General features: G+C 31.0%; 1 protein-coding gene across 1 annotated transcript in view; it reads right to left on the minus strand.

Moving 5' to 3' along the window:
• Nucleotides 1-24,868, minus strand: part of LOC105359538 (insulin-like growth factor-binding protein 7) — a 104,105-nt gene extending 79,237 nt beyond the window's left edge. The window contains exons 1-3 of the mRNA XM_011496152.1: nt 24,723-24,868; nt 15,546-15,694; nt 1,337-1,564 (exon numbers count right to left, since the gene is read on the minus strand). Of these exons, the coding sequence (XP_011494454.1) occupies nt 1,337-1,564; nt 15,546-15,694; nt 24,723-24,868 (523 nt within the window). The remainder of the gene's footprint in view (nt 1-1,336; nt 1,565-15,545; nt 15,695-24,722) is intronic.
• Nucleotides 24,869-26,768: the final 1,900 nt, after the last annotated feature.

The following is a 26,768-nucleotide window of genomic DNA, read 5'->3' on the forward strand; positions in this document are numbered from 1 at the left end:
TTAAAGAAGATTAAATTAATTTGCTCGTATAATCTTTAAAATTTACTTTTATATATTTAAAATAATTGCGAGCATTAGAATCAATATTGCAGTAATTCAATTCATTTAATTGAATGCTGATTTATATTTATATCAATGTGAATTATTTAAAAAATACTCGTATATTTTTTTATAATTGTTTTATAATACCGCGCATATTGTTCTGCATCATAATAATTTCTTTTAAAAGTCCGAGGTTTAATTTTATAGTTTATTTAATAATAATTTAATTAATTAATTAATTAAGCTTTAAATAAAATGAGAAATTCTTTCATGGTGGTACGGGAGGAGTATATACATACAAGTAATTTCAATTTACTTTACGAGAAAGGTTTTAATTATATTTGTGGACCATGTAGGATGAAGAATAGTCGGAAGAGATATTTGATAAAGGTGTACATGTACATTTGGACTCGGCTCGATCTCTGGATCCCTCGCTTAGGTTACTTTTTACACCAACACTTGCGCGCCACCGACCAACACATACTAACGTATTTTCATACTATAATCGTCACTTGTATTGTAATAGTCACTAGCTGCTCTACTTCCGTACTTCGGTATCCATGTTTTATTAATCTCATTCGATTTTTCATAATCATTGGATAGTCGCGCTGAATTCGCTGAATTCTCGTCCTTTACGATACAATCGACTCGGATATTAAACAAATATGCATTCCTCTTTAGCCAAACAGTATGTTACAAAAGCAACTCTCCTCAACGCACAAGCTAAATATAAATAAAGTTACGATTTCACCTGCTGCTCCGACATTTCCACGTAAATATTTAAGAGCGAATTTTCATTTTATTTACATTATAAGAATTATACTGTTCAGCATAACTTTGATGAACGAGTGTGCGGTAAATTAATACGGAAAATAAATTAACGAGCTAAAAATGCAAAATGCATCGGACCCGGTCGTGTGTATGAGGTGCGCATCCGTACACCTGGGTGGCGTGGCGTGGCGTGGCGTGGCGTGGCTGGGGGGTGCATTTGTATGCGTCAGGTGCTTGCGCGTGAGAAGACTTTGATGATATTAGTAATGCGACGGGGATATGAATTTTGAATGGTAATTGGTGGGAATAGCGTGTGAAAGTGTCGTAGGCTTGTCCCAAACGAGACTGCTCCCGGCGCCGCAAAATTCATCTCCTAATTAAACGCCGGTAAAAACGCGAAGTCGGCTAGCTAGCGTAATCAGATTAAAGTATCTCGGCGACTGTGCGGAAAAAGCTGAAGGAGCACTGGGGATCCCCGGAGTCGTAGGATTATTTGAGCGACGCGGAGAGCCGCGATACAAACCATATGCCACCTTCGCGGCGAGATTGAGCTCGCACTCGTGCCTCGTCTTGTACATGTAGGGTTGGGGTTCCTCGGGGCACCAGAGCACCGAGTGTCCGCAGACGCATTTTCCGCCGTCCTGGCCGCTTTCCGCCTCGGAGCCCGAGGATCCCTCGCCAACCAAGTTGCAGCCGGGTTTGGAAAGTTGCGGGCCGTGAGGACAATGTCGCCTCGTCCTCCCGGGAATCTCTGCGAACCAAAAAGCCCACCATCATTTTCCATCTCGTTGCCTCGCGCCTTATTACCCACCCGCAAATCTAGGCAGAAATTCATCATTTCGCGTATCCTCGGGTCTCCGTGACTAACACAGCTAATGTCTAAGGGTCTGTCTATGATCTTTCGTGAGCGTTTCCGCTTCGGGTTGACGGGTGGTGAGGGGCGGAGGCGGGACGAGTGTGAAAGATTTGTATGAATGAGAAATATACGTGTGCCCTGCCTCGTTTGATTGATCGAGCTTGTCTGACAACCAAATTCTTATGATAATGCAAAATTAGGTTAATATTCTTTAATGCCATGTTTCGGCCATGTTGGTCTATGCTATGGGAAAATCCGTCTTCCTTTATGAAATTCTGCCGTCGATTTAGTAGAAAGAGAGGGATGTTTATATTATTTCGTTAAGTTAAGAACATTAAGTTTCTCTTAATTTAGTAAAATATCGTTGATATAATTTGTACGGGATTAAGCCGGAATTTCTGTTTGCAATAACTTTTATATTTACTTGTTTTGCTTTCACCTTTGTTAAGGCAGTTTTCACTACAGTTGTTAAACATTGTCATACGTACTTTCTTAATCAAATTAAGTTTCAATGTAATTGTCAAGTTAAATACATTTAACATTTGTCATTTCGATTTAAATCGAATAACCTTAGAGAATCGATATAAGCTATTATATTTAAGCCGATAGTTTCAAATAATTAAATGAATACTGCAATTAGTTTAAATAAAAATTACCATCTAAGATCTTTTGATAAATAAATTCATAAATTTTCAATTTTTCCTTTAGCATTTAGTAATCAAATTTGTTATAAAAACAGAGTAAAATAATAATGATTTTAAAATCATAAATCATTAATTGTAAACGGGCTATTTTTATATGATATTGCATTAGAAACCTTAAACTCTGTTTCACCCCACGTGAAATATAAAAGCCCGAAGTCACATAAAATTCCGCGTTACCTTATTGTACTTAAGTCGACCGTCTTTTTACCTACCAGGTATATTCAAGATTTGTTATTGTAGTATTATTATAAATAATATATTTTAATAGTATACGTTAAAATTGTTTGCTGAAGTTATGAATGTAGTAGCAATAGTATATTTGCAATGGTAATTTGTCATACGTGTAAATATTGTTATCGTGCATATTTAGAAGAAAAACCATATTTTTTGCGCATATTTAAATAATGAAATAATATCCACAGTCTTTTGAATATTAAGTTTTAACGGACAAACAAATATAACATACATTAAAAAAAAAAAATATATATATATATATATATATATATATATGTGTGTGTGTAAATAAATAAAATAAAAAAATCAAATAATAAATAAAATCAATATTATTTAAATTTCGAAGCTCTCTAACGATTTAAAGTACATTTAATTTACATGAAATAAATAATATGAGATAAATTTATAATTTCAACTGTCCAAAAATATCTTGCGATGGAGAGAAGTAGTTTTTTCAATTGATGAAAAGTTGCAAAAAATTGTGATAAAAATTTGCATGATAATACGAGAATGAATGTGAATGTGAGTAAGAGTAGATTTACTCGAAGATTTATCAGTAAGTAAGACATTGTCATGATATATGCGATTTTCGTCCACTTACATGCATACACGAGCATACCTACCCTATTATTACATATTATTAGGTTCTCGATTTTTCCATTTCGCAACTACGATTTAGCTTCATCTAACATAAAATTTCACCTTTACAATCCTTGTCTCTGATAAATATATCGCTCTTTAATGAAAGCGCGCGAGAAAAGTGACGACGACATTTTTAATAACCGAGATAAGCGATGCACACGTATTATCAATTTCTCGACGTCCTCGATGAATGTGCGCGACATTGAAGTCAATTAGTATGCAAGTAGATGAGGTGATAAAGGAACAAGACTAGGACACCTAAAGAATAGGTTTGACGCAATAACGCCGCCAAGGGGTGGGCGAGCCATCCTTTTCAAAATTTAGAAAATACAAGGGGGAAAAAATTTAATTTAATATTCTTAAGCGGAAATGTGGATGGGACGTTGCAGTCGGTATTATTGCTGTTATCGTTGCTCTGCGCATCCCTCGTATTTATAAATTAAACGCCCGTAATATAGCCTTAAATATTTTTCAACGTAATCCCGCCAACGTATAATAAAACAATTTGTCCGTTGCGACAAGAAATAAATAGTCGTTGAGCCATATAAGCGCGATGTCCCATTCGTCCCATCCCTCGCTAATTGCCGTACGTGCGAGACGATCGAGGCCAAGTTCCGGGCCAGAAGGACTCATCGAAGAATAAAAGTGCTACGTACGATGTACGGTAATATCCCATCTCGTTGCAAGTATGCAAATGACGGGGGCCGTTGGTTAATTGTACGGGGGCGGTTTAACGGGGGGCGCTGAGGGAGAGAAGAGTGTAAGCAAAAGTTGGCGCGAGGTAAAATATGTAGATTGTGGCAATTATGTGACAAAAGTGGTAAAAAAATCTTGGGAAATAATTTGTTTAATGGAAAGGCAAGAGCGATGATGGGAAATGCTGTTTCAGCAGCGCTCCCGCCTTTTCGTCCCGTCCTTCCCCCGTCCCCCATTTTACTCCTCACCAATAATCCACATACAAACACATGACAGTAGTGGCCGAGATAAGGGCGAGTTCGACGGTAGAAAAGTCGTTGATTTGCAGTGAGAGAACGCGTCTGCTCGTACCCGATACTAGCTTTTCCCCTCCATGCCTTTCCTTTTCCCTTCCCATCACCTCTATTGAACGAGAAATGAGAGCGAGAAAACGACGTGTGTAAAGAATCGAATGCTTTTTTTCTCGGCTTGTGCAAGCAGCAGCAGCGGCGGCGGCGGCGGCGGCGACGGCGGCGGCGGCGGCAGCAATCGCAAAAGCAACAGCAGCAACATCAGGAGCAGCAGCTTTAGGTACATCGATATTTTTCAGGGCGGGAGTGGGAGTTGAGAGCACCGGTGCAAGTTTTAAGTGTGTAACGTAAAAGTGGCCAATGTCATTAAGCGACGCCGATAAGACAGACTGCGAGTGGCGCATGGAAAGGGGCTTCTTACGCGCGCACTTTTGTCCTAGAAATGCGAAACTTACGTCGCAACCGATCGCTCGAATTTGCGTGCGAATTATCATACATCTAGTTGTCGAACTAACGTGTAATTGAAAGCTTGTAATTTGAGGTTAATTGCATCTATCATTAGATATGTCGACTAAGACTTCGATACTCAAGACGAAATTACATGCGCTGCCTTCGCCTCGTCGTTTACGACGTCCTGAAGCTTCCCCGCAAATTCAATATCCTTCTCCGCAAGCGACTAAACACGCCTGCACACCTAAGTGTATATTTAAGGTCGATCAATTATTTTAACAACTAACTCCACTACATTTATTATGGATTTTAATGCGGTACATGATTTTACATTTTCTCACTGTTTCTTTAAATATTCTATTCGACTTAATATTAAGTGTATCCTTGTATAGGTAATATAATGTCGTAAACATGTTATTCACAAATTTAATGTTGAGACAATATAGCGAGCAGTTTAGTCTTTTTTTTTTTTATCTTTTTTTTTTTTCATAATTACAACAGTTAATGCGAGCACGGGAGAGTTGTGCTTCGTATTTACACTTATGCATTTAGGTAATGTTTTGTAAGTAAATTCTAGTAAAAATTAAATTTCTCCAGATATTTCGCAAAGTATATTCGCTTAATAGTAGCGTTCGATAAAAAAAAAAAATCAGTGTCTTTACAAGTACATAATAGGCGTATTTGTATGAGAAAAGAAGGAGAAAAAAAATTGTATCGTAAAAAAATGGCGGAGTTGTAGGTTACATATAGACACGAGTAATGCTTGAAATTTAAGATTCAATTTGTTGAATTAATGTTAAAGAATTAATGTTATATCTAATATTATTAAATTTTATTCATTTATTAGAGTCAAGAGACAATTCCCACTAGCTGTAACAATATATTTGTTAACGTGTGTTTGTGTGCAAATAGTAATGCGCACATGAAATTAAATTGATAAATTTACTTCTATTCAACAGACAGTATTAAAGTTACGAAAACATAATGTCTTAACTAAAATTTATAAGATATTTTTGTCCGCAAGATTCAGAAACACTTAGAGATTCTGTATATTATGAACATTGTAATCTGAATCAATTCCGTAAGTACTAAAGAAGTTAAGAAAAGTATATTTCCAACTTGTTAGATAAAATGTACAATATGCATTTATACAAATAGTAATGTACATAAAGTTTGGTTAATCATACACGTAAACATAACTTCCATTTTATATCATAAACTATTCATTTCAATATTAAAAAAACAATTTTCAATTTATCTATAGTTTCGTGATGAACGCTTTTTATAAATTCCTTGACGATTCTATTATCTTTACGATAACGACACGTATTATGTATCCTTATATATTGGTATCCAACCTCACGAAAACATATGTTAAATAGAATTATTTAATTCACAACTATATAAATAAAAATCTTTGTATAAATGTTGTAATATTGTATAAAAAATCTAAACTTACATAGAAAGTCACTTATACATATACAAATTATTCTTTTTTATTTCAACGACTAAGCGTTAAAACTTAATAATATAATGAAATAAATTAGCTAAATTAGCTAAATAAATCACTGCTAAATTATTTTTTTTAATAGATTTACACTTAGGATTATAAATATTATCTCTAATGACTCATTGTATACGTACTTATGTAAGCTTCATTATTTCTTAGAGAAAATTTAGTAAATTAAATACTTAAAATCAATTTAATTCCAAGAATCAATCAAAGAGTATTTATAAAAATATATGTCAGTGTAAAAATTTGTACAAAACCTAACATTATTTATTTCACTTATAAGATAATAATTTTTAAATATTACACGTTATATGCTACTTCGCAAATTTTACAAAAGTATGTAAGCAAAATCGATCGAGTTTATAATAATCTCTAATTACAAGTTCACGTTAATAAAATATTAAATTAGAATATTATATTATTAAATATTATATTAGTTACCAAATTAGTAATTCAATGAATATTTAAGCAATAGGAATGTGAAAATTGATAAAAAACAATTGGCTTATCTTTTCTATCGCATATTTTATTTTCTATACGCTGAAGGGATGTAAAGCAAAGAATTCAGATGATTACATTAAAAATTAAATGATGCATATGATTTATACCACATATTAAAGCCTTGAATAAGTAAACTTATTTTTTGTCTCATAGAAGTTTCCATGCGTTCAGGATTTCAACTGCTCAAGTTGAAACTTTTCACATATATTCTTTAACATATTTTCCAACTTTATACTATTCTTTTTTAGATTAAACATTTTATTGGAGTGAATGCCAGACTTACAAGGATAGCTTCAAGAATGATGGAAATACTTAAAGTGGAAAAATTTTAAGATTGAACGTTCAAAAAAAGCTTAGTAATAGTAACCAAAGTGAATGAGTTACTGCTACTTATTATGCCTTGCAACTCTACTCTAGTTGATTTGAAATGAAAACGAAGGATATAGAAAAAAAATTAACTTTTATCAAAATGTACCCAATTAATGTTACTGTAAAATAGAAAATACATTTCGAATCAAAAAAAAAAAAACAAAAACAAAAAAAAAGAGCAAGAAAATATTAATGACGCTAAAAAAAAAGCTTACATAAACTATAAAAAAACTAATTAATAGAAGAATTTTAATAACTTTTTCAATATTTGTTTTTATCCGTCGAATTGACTTTATATAATAACCGAATAATAAATCAAACTACTTGATATTATCTTATAATATATTATGTTTTTTTAATAGCCTGGTAAAAGTGTTTAATTAAATCTTTGTCATTTTTTTCCGTTATCTGACTCCATTATTTAAAAAAGAATAATAAAATCTACATTTATTATAAGACTAAAAGGAAAAATTCATCGAAATTTGAAAAAGATTGTACTGATTTCCAAATTTATCTATATGAAAGAGGGTTGAAGAGAAAAAGTTAAATCGCAAAAATGGGTTATTTATTATTACGGAAAATCGATGCGTTTTTAATATATAATATATATATATATATATATATATACTCGAAAATAGCTGTTAATAAATAAAAGGAATTTGAGAAAGCTTTCTGAAAAACTAATGCAGTATTTTTTTGCATTTGTTAATAAAGAAAAGAGAAATAACAAATGAAAAAAGATGAATTTTAGCATAACTAGAAATCTGTTTTCACCTGGGATATTAAATTTTTTCTCGCTATCATCAGCACGAGTCTAGCGAAAGATAGAATTATGAATAATGTAAGAAACCCGGAACTCATAATGTTAACAAATTTAAATAATAAATGAAGTTTTCTACTTATATATTAGGGAGGACACCTTCCCGAAAGTGATGGTGTGTTTTTTCAATTACAAGACTAGCTGTGTCTATGTTTATATATATATATATATATATATATATATATATATATATATGTATGCGATTCTGTGGCATTTCTTGGAAAATGTATATACGCACACTTGTAGAACAAGCCGAGTCACCGCAGCTCTGCTTCTTTCCAGGACTGGAGGGGTGGAGGGCTACACTTACTTAGTGCAAGCTCCGGCAAAAGGTAACGGAATGTGTATGTATGCGGACTTTCCCATATTTTCTTTTGTTCGAGAAAGAAAGAGCGCAAGGGCTTGAGCAATAGAGAAATATACTTCTCATTGGAGTCAAATATAGTCTATTTTATTCTCCTGTTCTCTCTTCGTCTATTTCCTTATTCTTAGAGCAAAGGTATATGTACTCCAGTTATCCAGCCACGTAGCGTAACCAATGATTTTGTAACAAATATATCGAGTTTGTCTCTCTATCCAATTATGGTTACGCAAAAGTCCAAAGTGTTTCGAAAAGTATCGGATATTCTTATAAAATAATAAAACATAGCCGAACATGAAAATTTTGAATAATATAAATTCCTAAATAAGTGTTTAGCTTTTAAATTTAATACTACTTCTGTCTTACTCACAGCCTTTGAATGAAATGTCTTATTAGATTTTATCGCAGTGTTATAGAAATTTTCTTATACGTTTGCTCGAATACGGCGGAGCTCTGTAAGTTTCAAAGTAAATGCTTCTACAGTTACACGTATATAGAAAAATAGGCACCGGAACTTTTTAACTTATCACTTTAGAAAAAAATAAAATGGTTCGTTGGAATTGCTATTATACCAATGTTTTAACTTTTGAAAAATTCAACGTACTTAATTAAGCCATTTATCATTTCACTAGACATTGATAGAGGAATAATGAAAATTCTTATCGTGTAAAGCAACCTCTAATATAATATAAAATAAATATTCGACTAAGAAGTTTTTCCAAAGTGAAATTATTGATCATTGAATGTATTTAAAAAATCACTCGTCTCGTAGTTACGCATTTTTTTTGCTAATAAAAATTTTCCCGTAGACTGTACCGTAGACCCAGACGCTTCGAATTTTCTAGATTTCTCGCTTTCTCAACCCCGTTTTCCCTCCTAATGAAGGAATGACCAACAAAATTTCACTGAAAATTGCTCACATATCTTCTCGCTTTATTTCTCAAATACCTTCGTACTAATTTATATATAAAAACATGGCGCCATACGCCTCCCCCCCCCTATCAGCCCCGCCCCCTTATCAGCTTTAACCGCATAATCATGTTTTTTTACATGTAAAATAATTTGTCGCATCGTTTAATATAATACGTAATCATCTAGTTGAGTTAAAAGTCAGATTAAACGCGCACGAGACAACTTGTGAAGTTATAGGTACTTGTGTACTGAATGCCAAGTGCAGTGCCACCAGGACTCATAACCAGAGCTTTTAGGTCAAAAACTCTCGAAGACGTAACGACGTAAAAGTCTCCGTGCGCAGTTGCCCTATAACGAGTTCGATGTGACAAAGTTTCGAGGCTCACGAAAAATCATTATACGCTTGAGACTTAGTCCCCGTGCCTTCCATAACGAACTTTTTCTTCTTTGCTTGCGATCTTTGGAAAAGACTCGGCGTTGTTCTCGTATCGTTAAGCAAAGTATGAGGACGGCTTTTGCGACAAGAGTTAAGGCCTTTATAATATATATAATATATATATATATATATATATTATGCTTTATATATTAATACAATCGAACGTTTGACATTGTGCTTGCGCGGTTGAAGTAGTAACCGATGTGTTAAGTCAGACATGCGGGTAATTACGCCGTATGTATTATATAGGACAATTTCAAAAAAGTTGGCCATGAAAGGAAAGAAAAGGAAATAATTCTATTTTTATAATGCGTACAATGTGCTATGAGACATGAAAAATGAAACAATTAAATTCTAAATTAGAATATTCTTTTGCCAGCGCAAAAGTAATATGCCAAAAATGAAGCTCTCATAAGACGCCATGTTTCTTTTAAATTTTCTCTGATTATTTTTGTTTGTATTTTCATTTTTAATATAATTCTTAAATTAAATAGTATTCTCGATTCATAAATTCCACTCATTTTATAACAAGTATTATTTGCTATTTTAATTATTATTTTTTAATATAATACTCCTAGTTTAATATAATACTATTATTTGCTTATTAATTATTTTATAAAATAAATCAATATACTTTATGTAATGGAAGGTACTATTTATGCAATGGTGTATTGTTAAGCTACTAATATATTTTTAAAGAAATCTTCTATTTTCCAATTATTTTCCGATAAGACCAAACACACTGATGCATTTTTAATATAGAATTTTTTCTTTGTTAAATGAAAGTATTAATAGAAAATATTGCTCAAACTGCTGATATATTTTACTGAAATTATGATGCAAATGAAAAACATAATGGCTTCTATTTAGAATTTAACAACGGTGATTTGGTAAAGTAATAATGTATTATAAGGTCAACAAAACATAATTATCCATCTATATTAAGTCTGCATTAAGGATGTGAAAGATTATATAAATATTTATAATATTATTATTCATGCATAAATATATTTTTTGTTTACTCTTTATAACGAAAATTTCTTATCTATGTGCGGAAAAAATACTTGAAAAAATATATTCTGAAAAGGAAATTTGTAGTAAAAATCTAATATTCAGTCTATTTAAAATGAACACACTATTGAAATAAAGTGTTTCGGTATATTAACCTGAGAAACAATCGATGAAAATTCATTCTTATTGTAGGTTAAATTCAAAGAAACGATGGTTGTTATTATATTGCACGAAATTATAAACTTAATTTCTCTAAATCCAAATAATTTTCAAATATATGTAAAATACGAAAAACGCACTTTAACCTCTTAAAGTTCTCTAAAGTCTGTTTGGACAGATAATGCAGTAATTGAATTAAAATCAAATAGATGAGACTGCATTAGTAATAAAGGAACGTATACTTTACCATATATATATATATATATATATATATATATATATATATATAACATAAAATTATATATTTTTAATTAATTTAAATTTAGTCAAATTTATTTTACATATAATGTATAAAAATTAATAATAGACTAAATATGCAATAATATATCTATACTATTTTAAACAAATACTGGATTTGGAATAAATTGAAAATTTGGAATATATTGAAATTGTTTCTTGCCTCGAAACCTTTAAGAAGAGCTTTAATATTAATAAAAACATTATTATTAAATTATAACATTCTGATGTCCATTTTATTATCTTTTTAAATCTTATATTGCATAATATTTAAAAGTATTTTTAATCATTTTATTTGAAAAAAATTATGTGTATAACTCGCATAATTCCTCTAATTTTGCTTCATCTTCATGCAGAAAAAATACTTACCGAATGATTAAAATAACTTTATTAATAAATTTTTAACGATATTCTAAAATAAATTTAATTTTATAAAGCCTTCCAATCTAGCATCATAATTAGAATAAAAGAAAAAATTTTCATTCATAAAGTATAACCATCGTTAACAAAATTAAATTAAATTATATATAGACATATATTGAGTAATCGTATGGATTTCAATTACATTGCCATTTGAATCTTCTATACTACTTTTAATGTACAATGTCTAATTAAATCCTTAAGTATCGATAGATTATTTAACTAATACAGCGTATGAAATACTAATGAAATATTCGTAAACCATAACAGTCATTTTATCTTAAAGGGATATACAATGCGTGTAATGAGTTCTTATAAAAATTATAGAGTTAGTAACAAAATTAATATGAAAAAACATTTTTAAGAGTTATTAATAATTATTATAACCTCTATAATAAGTACAAGTTGAATTCATTAGACAGAAATAATGAAAATTCTTGAATTAGTTACATATTGGAGCCACGGGAATTCACGCTTTTCGTCGATTTTCATCAAAATAAACCACTTGGTAAAGATGTTAAACTGATGGAGTAAATTTACAATTTTATCATCGCCATACTTTCATATAGTTTTTTCGTTTAAAAGTTGAAGCGATTTGTTAAATACTGAGTATATTAACAACGCAGTTTTCTTGATAAAACTGAGCGCCGAAAATTCACACACACACACACACACACATGTTGTTTTTTGTACATATTTAGCGAACTCTCGCTGATTATACGTATTTCCCGTTTTTCTCCAATTTTCTAAAATCTTCTTAGCGCTATTTCCCCAGAGATATCATCCATCTTGTTTGTATTGTCTAGCGCAGAAAAATCAAGCCACTCAAATCTCGCAAACATCCGTTCATCTTAATACCGATGTCATGCGTTTCTTGACTTTTCCTCCTAAGAAAGAATTGTCCACGCTTAGCTCTATTGCAATATCCCAAGTTAAATCACAATTTTAGCGAGAATCGTGAAAATCCAGCTTGGGCGGCGAGTATTTATTTAATAATCAGTACCATTAATAATCATAAATGCCTGCTTCCTCAATGACGCTCAAATCACTCCTTCTCGATTAAACTTTCTCCGCATTTCTACCCAGTTATAATGATTTGTAAAATGATTTGTTCAATCACTGTTAGATGAACGGCAGAAAAAAGCGAATCGTCAGTAAGGAGAATTATACGGAGGCAGTCAGTAAACGTGACATTTTCGTACGGAAGGTACTCACAAGAGCACTCGTCAAGACCTTCGTGTGTAAAAAAAAATAAGCACTCCAATTGCAAACGTAATTCGTCATCGCTTCAATTTTCACACAACAAAGTGGCGCTCACAGATGCAATTGTTCGCATTTATAGGAATGGTAACAGGGGATATCGAATTGCAATCCCCTCATTTTCCGAATAACATTATTCTTCGCACGGCACAAGGGTGTCAGAGCTCAGAGCTAACACCCTTTGTCCGGTGCAGTACTTTTCCGCTCGAATATTCGCACATGTTTATTATTTTCGTTATTATACTTATATCGTTATGAAAAAAGAAATTAATCCAATCATTGACGATAGCAAATTCGCGATTGGCAACATCGTTTGTGATGATGGCGCCAATCGATTGTTCGTTATAGCTTGCCATGAGTCAAATTAAAGCGTATACAGTACTCACAATAGCTCATATTCAACATTCACCTTCTTACTCTCTGGCATGCTTGATTAAGTTCGCAATACATATAGTACAATCATTAATAATAATTAATATTTAATATTAACAATAATACTCCATTCTCGTTTTAATTCCGATGCAATTCTATTATTTTCCATTGGAATTACAATTAATAACAATAATTCAAATGAAACTATTCAATTTGATTTACAGGCGTAAGTTGTTCGATCGTTTATGAATTTAAGAAAATTTTTATCAAGATGTAAGATATCAAGTTATATAGCATTATTCATGCCGTAGACTATCATTGTTAGTTCCATTATCACAAGTGAAAACTTTTTCTTAACCGCTCTATATTACTTTCTAAGTATGTAACATTCTAAAATTATAAATGTTCTAAAGTATTGCTTTTAATAATGTACGCCAGTATCACATAGCCATTAAATTCAACTTCTTCGTATATTTTAATAAAATATAAGTAAACAGTTATTATAAATAAAGATAATTAAAGTTTAAATATTTTCATCTATAATTTGCAATGTTATATAAATACAAATACTTGGAATTAAAATTTACATACATATTAATATTATCTATAGACTGCGTAGGCGATGTATAACTTATATAAATTTGTTACTTCTAAATAAAAATCTATCATATTTTTAATTAATTCATAAACTTGTGCAGATTTTGGTATTTTAAATAACTGAATATCAATAACACAACATTTTATTTTGAAAGTAATATTAAATTTTATTGAAATATTTCAAATAATAATAACTTAATAATAATTAATTGTATGAGTAGGTCAAATGAATTTTAAGCATAATAGAAATAAATATGATTATAAATAATTAAGATACAAAAATGTGTGTAATCACACTGATATATTCAATATAGTATTACATTTAATAATTATCGTTACCAATTTTTAATTTAATAATCTCAATTGAAATTATTTACTTCGAATTGTTACATATATTTTTAATAAGTATTATACATGAATATTTTACAAAGTTGTTCATTTGTCATTTGCATTTGCAATGAAAAGCCTCATATACATCAAAAGTTATGGTGGAGAGGATAAGTGAAAATGTGTTTCAAAGTCTTTGTAATACTAAAAGTAAATATATTAATGCCTTGTTATTTAATTATGTTTCATAATATATATATATATTTATATATATATATATATATATATTTTCATAATAATAATAATAATAATAATAGTATTAATAATGTGTAATTATATATATATATATATATATATATATATATACATATATGAAATTTATTTATTTAAAAAGATTAAAATTTAAAATTTCTGTTCAATCGAGTAGAAGGCATTTACAATTTAACTTACACATTTCAATCATTTTATAAAAAGCTGCAATCTGATTTAATAAAATTTCAACGACAAAAAAACCTTTATAGATGAATATTCAATATTTAAGAAGCTATTTAAAAAATAAATATATAAATATTTATTAAGATTCAAGACATGCATCGTTCTTTTTAAAATTCATTAAATCTAAAACGTGATTTAATTTTATTAAAAATATTATATGAATTACGTTGAAAGCCGAAGGTAAGAAAAAAATGATCAATTAAATATAATATTATATGTACTATAAAATGTCATTCTTATTTTATTTTCCTTTTAATTTCAATGAAAATTTTAATTTAACAAGATTTAACACTTTATTATATTATTGTCTATATAGTATAACTATAAAAAATATGTAAATGAAATAAAAACTAGAAATCCTAATTTACAAATCGATATTTCAATACTTAATTTGGGCATAAAACTGTTATTTCTGTAATCAATACTTGAATGATGAAAAATATATAACCTTATCTTAACAATATATAGCGTCATGAATAAAAAATGATATTATATTTATAAACTCTATAAAAAAAATATTTACAAAGCTTTGAATTAAATTATTAAATTGTCTCAAATCTGTATATCGAATAATTAAAAAAACTATATATATCACTCAAATGAAAAAAGATAAAATTTCTCACATTCAATAGCAAGTTATATATATATATATATATATATATATATATATATATATATATATATACAAATGTATTATACATTAAATTAAGCGGATCAAAATGTGATTAAGAAAAATAATTAATTTCACATGATTTGCTTAAATATTCACACGACGGCTGTGTTTTATTAACGACTATATATCGATGAAGTGTTTTCTTTACTTAGGAATAACTGCACGAGACTACCGAGTCTAAATGAACTAATGCAGTGAAGCTTTAGGTATAATTATTTAAACAGGCTGCTGCCAAGCATCTGCTAAACTAGAGTTTTTAAAATGCGTCCAGCAAATCGCAATTAATGTACATTCGAATTTCATAGTTGACGCTAAGGCAAAGAGAAAAGCCACTTACTCGTACAAATCCCTTCGTCTACAGCGGACTCGCGAGGATGAGGCACCAAATTCTTAATTAAGCACTGCAAGCCAATAGCGCACCTCCCGGAAAAGCCAAATAGACCGCCACATGGTTCACCTTCCACTCGTGCACACACTTTACAGCATCTATAAAAATAAATAACAATGACAACAACAACAACAACAACAACAACAACAACAACAACATGAAAAATGACAGATAGAAAACGAGGATGCGCGTAACTACGTAGATCATGGTTACGGAACTTTTATAATATTTATAATACGGATGGTGGACGAGGAACTCCGGTGGAAAGTGACGTTTCAGGAGGATGGAAGGCGAGGGTAAGGCGAGGGTAAGGCTAAGGTAGTGATAATCGCCGGCGATAAGCACCTTGAGAATTTTGAAGTTTAATTGAGGGATTTGCTCAAGAGGATCCGTTTTACCTTTTATCTGATAAAATAAGAGCGGGGTAAGGGGCTGACGATGCGGTAGTAGAAGGTGAAGGAGTCCAGAGGAGCGGCGTACGAGGCGGATGTTCCTCTGACTAGAAAAACAGTGTGAATAAAAGCTTAAAGTTCAGCCGAGTGACAATATGCGAATCCAAAGATGTCGCCCACTTCTATTCTACATTGTCGTACTCGCAATTTATTTCTCACAGTCCGCGCGCTCCCTTACTTTGCCTCATCCAAATACCGATGACGGTGGGGGGAGGGGGGCCGATAGAGCAAAAAACGTCGATGCATGCTAAGCATTTTCCAATAAATTCCCCGCTTTACGTGACTAATCTATTTCGCATTCCCCGAGGTCCCTGTCATCCGCGGCTCTTGTATAAAAATCATTTGGCCAACCTCGCAACGTACGGCGAGAGATATCCGGCGGCGAGCAACGCTCTAATTTTCTACCACGCGTTCGTCACTTTCGGCTTCGTTCGCTAAACGCATGCGCTCCAATTTGCTTAATCCGGCGGACGCTCTTAACTCGAATTAACGCCTACGAATAAAGCTGGCGTGGTGCTGCCCTCTTTTTTAATTGCAGCCGACGTTTCAATTCCAAACAAACATTACATGCGCGTGAAAAGAGCGACCCTTGGATATTAGGCTGAAAGGATATGTTGATGCGAGCTCGGCCGACGGATGTTTTTAGCTTATAAAGCGAGTTTTCTACTTTTCAAAATCTACCGCTGATTTTAAAGTATCATCACTTCGTTACAGTTAGTTGCTGGTCAATGTGAGCCGTTTCCAACGCGTATAGAAGTACAAAAGCTTAGAGAAACGGACTTGTTAAGCGCCAATTCGACTTTACAATAGTTAGTTTTCTTATAACGAGGTGTGAGGTCGTTGGAATTTACAGTACAATAAAGCCCATCAATCCGTCCGCTCGCGAAAGACTCGTAAAATGAAAATCTAGCGATTGCCCTTAAAATCATACGACCATTGTCAATACATTAATAATGCCCGACATTGTTCCAAAAAAACTTAAAATTTTTACGATGAAATTTCTCAAGCTTCTTAAAGTAACTAAATTATATTTATTATTTATTTTGCTGAAATTTTAAAATTATGAGCATAAAAAACAGGCCGGTAATAAGCAATTCGCATAAAATTTCATTTGCAATGTACGATGCTACGTGCTAAAATATATGAATAAACTTATATTAAGTACAATTATGTTAACGAATGAAAATATTTTAACTAGAAACTCTTCATCCTTATAATAAATAGGGTGCGTATCGTGCGAATAAATTGCTCGAAAATCTCTATATTTCAGAGAAATAAAGGCATTAGAGGTTACTCGATTTTACTGGGATGCTGTGCTCCGAGCGTGACTTCTTCGTACGATGTCGCCTGAAACATTTTTAAGTACGGCGACCAAGAAAGGGAGTAACAAGGATAAAAGTATCAGTGACACGTCGCAGTAGCTCAAAGGTGAAGAAAAGCGAAAAAAGGATGTCGTCGGATGGCAGAAAGTCGCGAGCCATCCGAAACTCGAGACCCGAACTCCAACTGGCATCATCTTGTTCGGTTCGACCCTTTTTGCGTCGACCTCTGTACGGGTGCGCCATTTTTCACTTGGGTTTCACGTTACTGATTTGTGCATTGACGAAAAAGTTTTGTAAAGAATAATGATTCAATGAAGTTGATAAAGCCACCGAGTCGATGATTATGAGTGTCGCGTTGGGGCAATGAGAGAAAATAATTAAAAAAAAAGAAAAAAAAAAACTCGAAGCTGCTACGAATTTTTTTAATGATTTCTCGTATTTATGACGACGAATTGACATTGATCGAGATATATTTAAAAATCTTTTATACAGAATGCGTTGACGAATTAAACAAAATACAGCTTTATAGATAAACAGTTTTTCTCGAGAGGTTGTTCCTCAATTTACTGCCTAGATTAGTTTCTAAAGAGTCTAGTTTATATATTTTCGTAACATATTTTATTAATGAGTACTTGTGTTTCCATATCTGTACGTTTTATCGGTTAAAAAGCCGATTTTTAAGAGAGTATTTGACAGTTTCTTATAATACTTTTTTTCTTTAATAATCTAACTTATCAATAATTTCACACTTGCCAAATCAAAATTAGTCCAAATAGCTTTAATGTTTATTTATTTATTTATTTATTGTTTTTTTGTATAATTTTTGTTTCTTTTTTTGTTTCTTTTTTTTTTTGTTTCTTTTTTTTTTTTTGAAGTAACAGGCAGAACGAAGAAGCTTTCATTTCTTCATCGAATAATGTAGGATTTAACGCATCATTAAATAAAATAATTATAGTTACGAACATAATTTTTAAAGAAGCATTTTAATAATTCTTTAAGACGTTCATATAATACGTATATATCATTTAAAAAGTAAGACAAGTCAATTTTAAACGCCAAATTTATGCAAAAATTTGCCCATTACACGTGAAAAATTATTACCATGTTTATATGCAAAAGATATGTTGAACTCCTATACTTTTAACGAACTGCACATATGTTTTTGCTGTATGCGTACTATCAACGTAAACTACCGTAACAATGTGAATTGCCATATAAATTTACCCTATAAGATATATCTGTATAAATTTGAACGCCAATCCACGTTGTTCGAACAATTCACGTTAATAGTGGATACGTCAGTAATATATCAAATAAAACCTTTTCACCAACACTAAGTCATTTTCTGAAAAAGATTTTTTTTTTTTTTTTTTTTTTTTTTTTTTTTTTTTGGTACAAATTTCGTAAAAAATTCTCTTTCGTCTGTCCGAGTAATTTTCAATATTGAAAACAAGAACAAAGGTTAAAAATATATAAATTTAATATCCTTATTACAAACTACTGGTTAATAGAATTTTCTTCCCATTTATAATCTTCTTGTACTTTGACTTAAGATTAACGAATACAAAAATTAGTGAGTCATTTAATTTTAGTTTCTATACGGTTTTAATAATGTATTCAAATAATTAAATGTGTAGTTTGCTCGTTATGCATGAATTATTATTATATTAAAATAATATATTAAGATATTGAAAATTGAATGTATATAAAAAAAATTTTTTTTAAATTAAGTGTTATGTTATCTCGAGAGAAAAGTGGTTTTTTTTTTTATTTTACATTTATATCGATAGATTCTAAATGAAGAAAATAAGTAACATTCATAAAATACTTTTAAATAATAGACTTACATTGATATATTACGTATCTATTTAACATTACAATTATAATAAACTTTAAATTAAGGTAAATTGTTTGATTTAAAAATTTGTTTATAACGAGCGTTTGTATTCAAAATATTGTTTTTTTTTTTTTTGTTAAAATATATGGCAAATCATAGTATTTAATAAAAAGAATGTTTTTTGTACTAATAATACAATTAATCTGCGCATTTACTTTTTGATAAAAAAAAAAAAGAAAAAAAGAAAAAGAAATATTTACCTGACATATCACATATTCAAAATATACATGAAAGAAAGTAGCGACAAAGCCCATGAAAACTCATTATTATAAATTTGCAATTAAAACATTATATTTTTTTCTATGATTTTAAATAAAAATGCATGTGCCAAATTGGATAGAATTTGCGCGGATTTTATAGTAAAAAGAAAACAGTGAGTAATCTCGTGCAAGGCATAGCACGACATTATCCAATATTTTCCCACAACACATGTATAAATTATCGATTTCATCCGATACATAACTTGAGAAATAGTTTTTGAAAATTCGCAACCTACATAAGATAGATTATTTAAAGGACATTGAGAGAAAGATTTCCTTTTTCACTTTAATTTTCAGAACTTTCAGATTTTTCTATAAAGAATTATTAAACACTGTTATGAAATGAAAAAATTATAAAATGTCAAGCTACAAAAAATTTGTTGCAACCACTTGACTTTATGCAGCCGTAAGAGCGCATTATGTTAATTATGTCGTTACAATAAAATCAAGTTTTAAAAAATATGTTCATACTCTTCGGTATACTCTAAAAGTAAAAAATAAGAATAGAGGAAATGTGAAGAAAGTGAATTTCTTAAGTGCATTAACTATTTTTTTTTTCTTTTTTTTTTTGCTAATATAACAGTTCGGTAAGCGAAATTTTTATTATAAATTTAATTATTGTGTTATTGTGCGTGCTTAAACCTCTATTTTTGTTGTCCTTAATGTACGAAGTTTGTATTTGTTTAAGTTTGCATGAAATATCTCATTGAATTTATTACCAATGCGTGTGCATTGTTCGCATACGTATTCACGCACACGCTCCTATGTAACTTATAAATAATAAAATATTCAAATAAAATAAGAATGACTTATAATACATATACTAGAGTTTTAAATTCTGCAACAATACGTGCATTAATAATGTTTCTTAACAATGACGCGGAAGATTATTGAAAAGCAGAATATCATATTAATCTAACCATAAACGTTGATGAGAAACTTTAATGGAATTTGTTTAAGCTTACTTCACTTTGGCCTCTTAGTTTCATCATGTTAATACGAATAACAAGGTCAAGTGTTGCGATAATAAACGAATAGTGAAATAAGTATATATATATATATATATATATATATATATATATATATATATATCTAGGGGATCAAAAGAGAATTTGCAAAGAAGAAAATATGCATGAAGAGAGAAAGGATGGACTAACAAAAATATTTCATCTAAAAATCTAAACATGCACACAAACATTATTAACTTTAATAATCTAAAATGAATCAGGCAACGACTTCCTCGGTGCTTTCGTACCGATCTCCTCTTGTTCATTCTCGTAAATTCTCGCCACATTTATTTCGCGATCGTCATCCAACGCCGTGTAAATACGAAAATTTCGCAGCTTAATCGTTATCCTGTGACTCTGACTCAGGCTTAAAGAGGAATATATGGAATATGAGAGAGACAACGAGCAAGAAACTGTTGCTGCAACCGAGAGCCAAGGAAAGTTGGCTCTTTTTCGTCTATTGATTGTTCAGCTTCAACAATTTATTATAAGCTTGTACCAAAGATAGTTGGCTATCTCCACTGGTTGATCGCGACTTTTTTTTTTCTCGATGGCGCGCACTGACTGCGAGTAATTGTAAACTTTTTCTTGCGTGGCACTGTGAAGTTAATTTACCTCCAAAGCTACGCGACCTCTTAATTATGTTGTCACAATGAAATATGATTTGCTTGAGCGATTAAAACTTCATCTTCCTATGCTCCGTTGTTCCCTTCTCAACATTTTGTGACTAATACTACGCGGCTAATAGTTAGCTGAAACAGTGCGTTAAAATCTAGAAAATTCCAATGTTCTTTGTGTGCCATTAAAATAAATATGTGAACGGGCTTTTTTATTTATTTTTTTATAATTTTTTTTCTGTATTTTGTTTGAATTTTTTGTTATATTATAAACGAAAGCGGCTCAGCTACTTATAAATCTCTTATGTATAGCGGTATAAATTTATAAAATTCACGTACTCTTTTTTGAAAAATATATAATGAATAATTTACTTAAATCGTTTTATCATAAATAAATAAGAAAAATATTACCCCTAATCTCATAAGGTACGTCATTAATATCCTTTATATGTATCGAGAGGAGTAATCGATACGATATTTTTCCCTTGCAAGTGCCCGACTCGGTACAAATTATATTTTCAATTATTATTTTAATCTTAATGAAGCAGATCGTAAAAGAAAATGTTTTACTACTACAACTTCTTAAGATTCTCATACAAATACATAATTTGTTCCACATATTACGATCAAATGTAGACTTGTTGAAACAAAGATTGAAAAAAAAAAACCGAATAGACCACGTGATCTTAATTTTCTATTTTCATACCATTCACGCGAACAATAATACTTAATCAATTTATATAATAGTTATGAATATAAACCAAATAAAGATTGTATTTTATTAAATAATAACTTTGTTATGTACTATTTTTTCCATTAATAGCGAAAGAACTTTACTCTCGGTAACATGATTAGCTCGTATATACAAGAAACTTAATAAAGTTACCTTTTACAAAAAATTAATTAGTTTTTTTCCAATGTTATTCGAGTTAATATTTTTATAGTCAACGTTGTAAATTTATCATAACTACTTGAATATACGTGATTTTGCTATGTATTTTTTTTTTTTTTTTTTTTTTTTTTTTTTTTAATTCTCCTATAACAAAAAAAGTATATTTCACAAACAACTAAATTTAATATTAAATAAACTTAAAAAATATAAGAAAATGCTTATGGAGATTCGAACAATATGGCAGCCACATTGATATTCTTCTCCGAAAATTGTAAATTAATGATACATCATTTGCGCAGTCAATTACTTAAAGCTTGTAAATATACGATAAGAAATAATATCAATGATTTCATACAAATTCATACAATTTAAAAATTTATAGAATATTTGAAGTTCATATATGAATATATCTTGCGTCCCCTTACTATGATTATAGAAACTTCACACATTCTTGAATCATCTATTTAAATAATTTTCATATACTCAAGATAAATACGATATAATTATATATTTTCTACTTGACAATACATCTAAATAGAAAAATGAAGTAATGCTGATATATGAAAAGAAATTTTATACAAATCACCATTATATTGGATATGTTACATTCTTCAATCGCGGTATTGCAAATAAAAAATGTGCCATACGTAATTGAATACGGATAATCAATTTCTATTACACTCCTTTATATTTTTACAAATATCATTTTGAAAAAAATTTTAATAATTTGATCCTCTAAATTGATATCTTAATCATAAATATAAATATATTATAAATAATATAATGTATTTATTTTATAAATATATAAATATTTCACGTTTATTCATATTTTACATTATTAAAGTGAAAAGCTTTTAACAAGGAGAACTCAACTAGTCAAAATTTATTCAATAATATAAAAATAATTATTTTCTGAAAAATTTTTTGTTATTATTATATTTTTAATATTTCTATAAAATATTAATATTAAAAGCTAATTGTGCGAATAATTTCTTATCTTTAAAATAGCGAAAGACATGAACACTACCGAAGGTACATTTTGTCGTGAATTTTATTTGGTTTTCACGAAATCGTACTTCAAAGTACTTTTATAAAAATATATTTTTTGAAAAATATTTTAAAGTACAAAGGTTCAATATGAGGCTGTTTAAGGCTTCTAATAAGTGCATTCATAAAAAGTAAGGGTAACAAATTTAAAAAATTGTATTGTAATTTTTAAGTAATTTAGCACTAAGCAATGCAACAGTGATTATGGTTAAATTTTATAATAGATAATGACAAGATGCTGCGTCTCGCCATTGAAATTGTACTGACATGTTGTACATTATATTTTAAGGCTTCAATAAGAAACATTTGCTTTGAGAATCTTCAATAGCTAATCTAGATGACAATTTTACGTTAATTTTCCTATACGTTTTGTTGGTGAAAAACAAACATTTTCATTTTCATTGAAAAAATAATATTTCTTTGCTGAATGAAAATAAAGAAATATATTTCTATGCGCTTTAGAATTTTTTTAAGTTTGTAAATGTATATTAGATCTCGTAGTAATCTAAGAAAATATAGATATTTGTGAACGTCAAATTACAAGTAGAATTTTTAGTTTCCTTTTTAATTGTAATTAGTTTTAATAAGGTTCCTTTACCATTACTATTCACTATTATTATGAGATATTTAAATGTTTACTAAATAGTATATTGAATTTTTATATATTATCATTCATATGATAAAAAAAATAATCATCATATTATTTACTAAAACTTTTAACAAAAAATTAAAAAAAAAAAATTTTCTTAATCACTCGACAACGGAGTAGAAAATCGTTTGAAATATAATTTCTGAATTCTTCAATTACAGTTTGAATTGCCATATAATAAACGAAGCCCATAGGATGACAACCAATACATTTTTGTAATTTTTTCTTTTTTGTGGTTTTTTTTGTTTTTTTTTTTTTTTTTTTTTTTTTTTTTTTTTTTTAGTAATATTTTACAAAGAAAATATTGGAGATAGGCTTATTCGAGGGCAAACGAAACACAAATATTTTACAAAGAAAATATTGGAGATAGGCTTATTCGAGGGCAAACGAAACACAAATATTATATTCCCTTTAATTTCCATAATGAATGAAAAATATTAAATAATAACATATTAGCGTAAAAATTATCAATATTTTACCTATACAATGGCACTATATTTTAACAATTTAATATTAATGATTGCATTTCGTATGTTTTAACAGTCGGTTGATTGCCTACAGAGAAACAATATCTATATATTGTATTATTTACAAGAAATACAAGTATAAACTCTAAGCGTTCGCTACTCCGATGTTCTTCTCGCGTAATTGTTAAATAGACAGCTCAGGTGAGTAACTTCCACTTTGGCATTTAAATAAACGACAACCCTTGAAATATAACATAAAACTAGTAAGTCGGAGGTAATTGTTACAGTCCTGAAATTGCATCATCATACGACGAGCCGGGCAACAAAGTCTATAACACCGATGATTAGTGTTTTGTGGGTGGGTAGGGAGAGGGAAGGAGAAAGGCAGGATGGACAAGGAATAATGATAATGAATTACGCAATCGGGTTAAGGTTGTGCGATATCGCCGTGTGAAAGACAAGAGCGTGAGGAAGCGTACGAAGCGAGAGGATTAAGTCGTCGGCCACGTGGCTTACTTGCAGGGGTCCCAGGTGAGGCCGCCTGGGCAGTCGTCGTTGGTGAGGGTGTCGCACTCAAGGGGCGAGCAGACGCAGGAAAGTGCTCTGGCCACCGCGACCGAGAGCACGACGATGCCCCCCAGCAGCACCAACGGTACGCGCATCTTCCCGGGGCTCACATCGCGGGTCGTTGAGGGAGCGGCGCGCGGTGCGCCTCGCGACCTGGACGAACGTGTACTAGACGACGAGCGGGAGCCGCACCGACGCCGCCACTAGCACCGTCACTGCCTCCACCGCCGCCGGCAGTGCGCGCGCCCGCGCGCGCACCACTTTCAACCCCTCTACGTTCCTGGCCCACCCCCGCCCACCGGCGCTCACGCACCGTCCGCCTCCGTTAACCGCCGAACCTAATTGCGGCGTCTTTTTCTATGGCTGATTCTCCGACTCCGAAATACTCCGTGAACGAGGAATCGTCCGGTCGTACCTACCTGCGAATTCTCAAACTTTATATGAGAGAAATCAACGTCCGAGGTGATCGGGGAGTTACAATCGACCTGGCGATCTAGCTAAATTCAACGAAGGCTGCATGTATCGAACGATGATGCTCAACGAGTGACCTTTTGTAAATCATGAAAGTGCTCTTGTTTGTTGCTCTACACAACGTGAAACTCGTTAAATGGGACAATATTGTAAATTTGGATGAACCGCCATTGGGATTTTCAATTATACTGGCAAGTGAAAGTGAAGGAATGGGACCAACAAACTAGCAAGGAATTTGAATAAAACTGTTTGGAAAGCGACAAGTCTCGCTATGCCATTTATTTAACATTATTATGCCGATCTTTCACGATAAGTTTATCCAAGAATTGCACATACCCTCTCGATGCGATTTATCGATCGATTCGCGTGTCACGAACAACATTGTCCGGTCAAGAATTCGAGGGTCAAAATGTCTCCCAAAACACGGTCAACGCGCGCAAATGGATAAAAGAGCGAATAAGGCGTGGTAGTGGGGGAGAAGGAAAAAACGTAGCCCAGGCGAGAGAGAAAGGAAGCGCGCAAAGCCGACGGGACGCGTGATCCGCTGACCCTGGAAATCTGCCAAAGCGGCTTTAATTTTAATAAAAATTCGAAATGGCGCCATATTCATTCGATTTTCAGACAATTCCATCTATCCCCCATTTGAAAAACATAGTATCGAATTGTTGGGCGAATTAATGGGTGTACTTTCGTCCTGCCCAAGGCCTGAATAGACGCGGTGTTGTGAAAGAGGATTTCGAAACCATTTAACACATTTATTGAAGTTTTATATTTGTTGTACAAAATACTTATAGCTTTAAGCGAATTAATATTCATCAAAAGTTTTAGTTATCCGCTACACGCCGTAGAAGAAAAATAAATGAAATTTTTTTAATTAACCTGTCAGAAATCTGTAGGCTTGACTTCGTGCTCGGCGACTCTTGGTGAAGATGAACATAATGATCGAAACGACGCAATAATATACGCAATTATCTGAGCGATTATGAAAGTTAATTTTCAATTAACGAACATTCGTCCAATAGTAACTCAAAAAATGATTTTTTAGATGAATTTTAGACGAATAGTCTAAAGAACATTTGCGTCGTAAAATTCTTACGACTATCGAAACCCAATTAGTTATTTCATTGTAACGAAGTTATTTCAAAAGCCACTTTTAAAAGCATATTATTCCTACTAATGCAAACAAACCACTTGTAATATAACATGTTTTGCCTTTAAATTCAGCGTATTCTCTGTACTTTGGGTAAAATTGCTACTCGTAAGTTCCTTTATTTATTCATTATTTGGAAAATAATCATTTATATACCTAATAATATTGTAAATGAAACGTCTTTTTGAATTTTGTTGATTGCACTTGGTTCTTTTAATAATAATTAATAATAATATTTAATGCAATTTTGATCAATCATAAAAATAGAAATTTAAAAACTTTATTAAATATTTCATAGGATGTGCAATTTCGTTTCTTTAATTTATTTTGTCCAGCTACAAGTACTTAAGGATAATTATTTTATTTTCAATACA

This window comes from Ceratosolen solmsi, unplaced genomic scaffold (genome assembly GCF_000503995.2).
Source record: "Ceratosolen solmsi marchali unplaced genomic scaffold, CerSol_1.0 scaffold11, whole genome shotgun sequence".
NCBI classification, from domain to species: Eukaryota; Metazoa; Arthropoda; class Insecta; order Hymenoptera; family Agaonidae; genus Ceratosolen; species Ceratosolen solmsi.